General features: G+C 38.0%; 1 protein-coding gene across 4 annotated transcripts in view; it reads left to right on the forward strand.

Annotated features, from left to right (window-relative positions):
• Positions 1–5,233, forward strand: part of KLC1 (kinesin light chain 1) — a 49,375-nt gene extending 44,142 nt beyond the window's left edge. For 2 of the 4 annotated variants that reach the window (XM_057397160.1, XM_057397157.1), the window contains 2 exons: positions 1,371–1,437; positions 2,808–5,233. In XM_057397160.1, coding sequence (XP_057253143.1) covers positions 1,371–1,437; positions 2,808–2,873 — 133 coding nt within the window. In that variant the 3' untranslated portion in view covers positions 2,874–5,233. The remainder of the gene's footprint in view (positions 1–1,370; positions 1,438–2,807) is intronic. The other 2 variants (XM_057397158.1, XM_057397159.1) reach the window with 1 other exon arrangement.
• The last annotated feature ends 767 nt before the right edge of the window (positions 5,234–6,000 follow it).

Genomic DNA, 6,000 nt, shown 5'->3' on the forward strand with positions numbered 1-6,000 from the left:
TTTGCTTTGTTGTTGCTAACACTCATGTCAAATATTTTAAATTGTGTGTGTTCTAGCTTCTGAAACACTCGGATTTAATGCTAGGAAAGGATAGCCTATGTTACGTGACAGGTGTTGCCTGTGTATGTTAGTGTTTGGTTTGTTATTTTGTTTGTTAAGTCATTGCTTTATGAAAGCATTTAAAAATCATGCTTGACTTCAACTATTAGTAGTTGTGCTTCAGTAGGAAGAAACACTAATATCTAAGGTGATCTGTATGGATAAACCTTTCCGTGTTACTGGAAGGCTTAGAAACTTGGCCTTGACCAGTTGTGTATAACGCTGTAGGCAGCACTGCAGGATTAGGGCCTCATCGTCTTGTGAATAGTTCATCAAATATGTATTCAAATCCCTCCTTTAGGAGTTCTGAAGTAGTTAAAGAGCTAGTGAAAAATCAAAGCAAATATAGAACCTTATGAGTAGTGTACAGACGCTTGGGAATAAAGGACATCAGACATTCCTGTTGTAGTCACCATGATGGTATGAATCTTAAGGCTCATTTTGAATTCCATTGCACATTTTAAAATATTTTGTTAAATTTTGTGTATATTTGAGAAATGTAGGTAAACTTAATCCCCATCTCAAACAGGAGTAGATATTACAGTTAACGCATTGATATTCTGTCAGTAGTTTCTGTGTAGGTGATTATTTTTTTTAAAGTCATCTGTTGCTTTCAGTACAGTAGTCTCCGGTGGTTGTTACCACTGCTCAGAGTGTTATAAAGCCAAAAGCATAACCAAAGTTAATAGCAGCAACCCTCTTGTTTCCCTCACTTTGAAATGTATAAAATAAAATATTTTAAAATGATTTTTGAAATTGGTTCTGCAGATTTACCTAGATCAGGCAGAAAGCCATAAATAGATGTTTGTTGTAGGTTTTCCAAGTTAAATGCTGCCTATGTAACAAACTTCCTCATGCTTCGCATTTTTTCCTAAACTGTCTGAATATTTTGATGCTTTTGTAAGAAGCTGCATAAAATTGAAACTGAGAATTAGTTAATTAAAAATCAGTGCTAACTCAGTGTATTAACTTGATATGCTTTAAAAACTAAGATTTTGTTTTGAGTTGAAATTAAATCAGTGGCCTGTAATGTTTAAGTTCTGAGAGCTTGTAATATTTTTTTTTTCTGTTTCATATGTAAATTGGAACTGAATACAAACATGTTCTAAGTTATGTAGTTATCTCAAAGGGTATCCCTCAGGTCAGTTTTGGGGGACTGTTCAAACTCCCTTAACTATGCATTGCTCATTGTTATATTTGTGTTTTTAGAGCTGTTAGTTTTCAGCCATTCTGATTGGTTTATCCTTGCATGTTCACTGTCCTGGTTGCAGCATGAAGCGTGCCAGTTCTCTGAATGTTCTTAACATGGGTGGCAAGGCTACTGAAGATCATTTTCAAGTAAGAAGCCCTACAATACTCTTACAAAAATAGCTATCATTAGTAGGGTTTGGGATAAAGAGAATATAATGATTAATAAAACAACAAACTCCCAATGAGTGTCAAGAGCCTTCCTCTGTAAGATGCTTAAAACATATGCTTAAGGCATAATTCTGTAACAGTGTTGTGAATTATGCTTCATTTTAAGCAAGTGCTTATGTCCAACCAGTAAAGAGCATTGGCTTTTATGATACCAAGCAGGCTCTGCTTTGGACTTTCTATTACAGTGGATATGAAACTTCTGGAATCATATGTTCTTGTAAAGATAAAATACAGGAACTTGTAAAGGCCAGTTCAGGATTTATTTACTTCATCCCCTTTATGGCAAAAAGCCAAATCATCTTAATTGCTGTGCATTTTCAGATTCCTTTAAATGCGAACTCAGTTGTTTCTGAGGTTCTGGAGGAGCAGTCTGAGTTTGTCGGATCTGTGCTATGCTTCTGCTAATATAAAACCCTATTTTGCTCAACCGTGAACCATGTTCCCAACTGCTACTCCCCATTTCCTGTTTTTACCTAATAAATCATAGTTTCTTTTGTTGCCAAATGAGTTAGCAGTGTTCTGTGTTCTAAACGCTGTCGTGCATTTTACTAACGCAGTAACTGCAACTAATTCTTAGGAAGATAAAATTGCTTCTTTGTACTAACAAAACTGTAAGTTTTGGATCTTGAGCACTGTTTGTCCTAAAGTAGCAAGAAAACCCAAACTGTGTGGCTTTTTGCTGTTGAGTGGCATAAAGATGTTTTAACTATATTATCTCTAATGAATGTACTGCAGAGTTTTCTGTCGTGTGACATATATGCATAACTTTACTTAGGGTGAACTTCAGCCAAAAAAAAAATCCAGGGTAAAGCATAATTCTTTGCAGCAACAGTGGCAAGGGTTCAGAATGCTATGCCCTAGGTGCCCCTAACCTGGATCCTTAGTGTGTAACTGATGTGACTTCCAGAAGAGTAATTTGTTGTTTATGTGTACACAGCAATACTAAAATTAGTTTTCACTTCTTGTGAACTTCAGTAGTTCACTCACTGTAGAGACTCATGGCAATATCTGTAGATGGGCTCTTGCATTTCTGGTAAGGCATCAGCACTGTAAAGGGTGTATATACCTGTCAGTAGATCTTTTCAGTATCACTATTTGAAAGTTGGGGAAAAAGCTGTTTATTAGAATACAGAAAAGTTGTTCTGCCACCCAACATGAGCATGGCCAGTTCTCTGTAGTTCCTTGTATTTGTTTGTTCCTGTTTGTTAAAGCAAGTAATTTTGTTTATTTGCCTGAACTATCTGGACGTCTGCTTAATTTATTTGTTTGTCTTTTTCCCCTTCACACAGGAACGAAATAATTGTCTGACAGACTCGAGAGCTCTGAGTGTCAGTCATACTGATTTGGCGCATTGAGAGTCTTGGACAGAAGCTAGCTAATATTCCTTTGTGAATAAAAGAAGCACTGAGACCTTCAAAGCTTTGGTTCCTCATCATTATGTATAGGAACACCTAGTTTGTAATTTTGTTGGGTTTTCTTCCAATGGACTGCTTGTTTTACCTTTTTGAAATAGGGATGATTTAAACACAGCATTAGTGTTTTTTTTCCTCTAAAGGAAAACTATGTAGATATATATTGCTCATAGCACTGCTCCCATTCATACTATTTACGTTGATTTCTTTAATAGATTGGAATATCACAGCCGCCAAAAAAGTGTAAAGATACAAACATATTTACAGCATACCAAAATGCATTTGAAAATGCTGGCAAAATTAAATGTGTAGCAGTAAATATATACAGTGCTGGAATGAGAAAAGGATACACTGATGTGCATTACTGTATAAATTCAAATTAAGTTACTGTATTGGTGGGGCTTTCTTTTGCTCCACTGATTACTGCAGTGTTAGAAACCTTAGCTGGCAAAGCCACACGTAGACACGGCTTACTTAACCACTATATTGAGCTATTAAATTTATCAGAAGAGATGGCTGGGGTTGCATTATATAGAGATGGCATGAATAGCAATATCTGTGACCATGACTTTGATACTTGCTGATGTAAGTCTTAGGGCACAATTATCAATGGAGAGAGGATGGCTCGTGTTGATCAGGAGAAATGGAAAATGTTTTGACCTTTACCTTGTACGGTTGAAGAATACTGAAGTTTTGGACTGCAACTGTCCCAGAGCAGCTCCTGGTGCTCTTGGGGAAACATAAAGCCTCAGGTTGACTTGCTTGTCCACTGGAATTCACAGTCCCATCCTGTTTGTCAGAAGGGCCCCAACATTTCCTTATGCTGATCCCAAATCCTGCCTTTCTCCATGATAGCTGACGAGAGCAGAAGCAGGCAGCTACACACTAGGCTGTTACGTGGTGGAGTCGCTGCTGTGCAGAGGACCACTGAAATCCTAGGGGCCCTAGGGGAAGCATAAGATGGTCGTAAATGTACTTATGGTTAATATATATGCTGTCTGTATACAGGACTGCTGCTGGAACTGAATACGTATGTTTTAAGTATTGTATAGACACTAGTGATTCCTTTTGCTTTTCTGTAAAACTTGTAATTTTGTTCATCTTTTGTAAAAGTTCTTATTCATGTGAAGTTGATTGAGAAAGTAAAAAGTGTGTGTACAAGTGTATTTGTGGTCATAGCTGGGAGTTGGAAAATGATAAAGGAGACTAACTTTGGGAAAAGCTGGAATGTTCATTCAAGGTTAGTGCCAGCTGAAGGAGGCAAAACAAAGGAACATAAGCAAGTTTTAGTGTTTGAGTAGGCTGTGAGGAGTCATTAGAATTAGTATTTTGTAGAAGTCTTGGACTGATTTTCATTTGAAGTTGGTTACAGTAACTGATGCAATAAAGCTGTGTATGTTATGCACTTAACTATGTTTACCAGGAGGTGTGTACCTGCTAGAAAGACAGTTTAGAAACAGTGAGATGCAATGCTGCTAATGTGTAGGAGTTTTTAGCACAGAGTAATGCAATTCATTAATGAACTCGAGCAAGAACAGATTGCTGCTCAGTTACCTTAACAATATGTACTTATATAATGTAGACTCTTGAGTTTTAAGCTTTTTATTGAGAGCTTTTTATATTAAAAATTACATAATATATGTACTTTTATTCCCCCTAAAGTAAGACATGTTGTATGAACTTGTTGGTGAATCCGTTTTCCACCCAAAAGCAGATTGAGCTGGCTCTGCATGAGGAGCTGGACATGGGCCACAGGCCCCTAAGCCAGGGCGAGCTGGGAAGTGACAGAGTTGTCTGTCCCTCTGGCTGCGAACACCCCTCGCAGTTGGCCCATTCCACACCAGCAGGATGGTACTGCTGCTGTAGGAATGTCTCGGTGGGCCTGGTCTGTGAGCTCAGCACTTCACTGGGAGACCCTCACAGGAGTCCAGCTCCCAAAAAAGCCCACAGAACTGGAGGCAGACATTATTTTGGTAATAAGAAAGTACTTAAATGGAAGATTTTTTTCTACATTGATCTTTCAGCTTTGAAGGAAAATTATTTTTGCAGCTTCTTAACCCCCAACAAACCACCTTGTGTAAATAGCAATAAAATATTTAACCATGCCAAACTACAATGTGCCGGAAGTTTTAAAAGGCATAGTGCGTGGTGGTGGTAGTAAGGGAACTTTCTCGTTCAGGATCTTACTGTTGGTGGCATTACTGGTACTGTGCTTTTAAATGTTTTAAACCTTTATATAGTAAAGTGTGTTGGAAGATTAAGTTGAGCTACTGCCTATTAAATGATTCTTACATTTAAAAGGTTATTTTTTTTATTTTTCAGAGAAGAAACAAATTTCAAGACTTCTCTAATCCATAAATCACCCAGAATTATAGCCAGGTCCTGATAGTTATGAGCCAGTGAGCTGTTTGAGAAGAACTTGTAAAGTACAAAAGCAAGCTTACTGTGTTTGAATGGTGAATGAGTTACTGTCACGACAATGTTTGTATACATTTAAATTTCAGGTGGGCCTCTTAGTGTGCTTTTATGGAAGAGTTTCTTTCTGAATTTCCCTGTACCAGTTTTAGCTGACAGTGCACAAAGTGTAGACCCAGAATACCCAATTGTGTAAGTCCTGAATGTCTTCAGTACTGAACCAAATCCACAGCTCTTACGAAACAGAAAACTAAAGACCTTCAGTATTGACAGGCATCTTGTTAGTGTTGGGCTGCTGAGGTTTAAATCTCACAGTTTTGTAAGTGTGAATTTCACCCAAATGAATTTCACCGTGATAAGGACACCAGTTAGGCCACTTCAGCCAAGTTCTCCTATGGTTCTGGGATATAGCAGTGGGGTGCTGGAGGAATTGTGCATGGAATTGTCACTGAGGGAAGGATGCCCACGGGCCTTCTGTCCGTGTGGTGGTGTGCAGGTCTCTAGGAATTCTGACAGTATTTGGTCTTGAGTTCAGATCTTACTAAATACTATTGTAAAATGTAACTTTCATGATTTGCTCCTCTTCAGAAGGAATGACTGGACTATTGCTGTGATGTTTGTGCTTGCAGTACTGTGGTGACAGAACATAGCACTG

Source organism: Pezoporus wallicus, unplaced genomic scaffold, assembly GCF_028554395.1.
Source record: "Pezoporus wallicus isolate ANWC-B61680 ecotype Strahan unplaced genomic scaffold, APGP_CSIRO_Pwel_v1 contig_7068, whole genome shotgun sequence".
In the NCBI taxonomy this organism is placed as follows: domain Eukaryota; kingdom Metazoa; phylum Chordata; class Aves; order Psittaciformes; family Psittacidae; genus Pezoporus; species Pezoporus wallicus.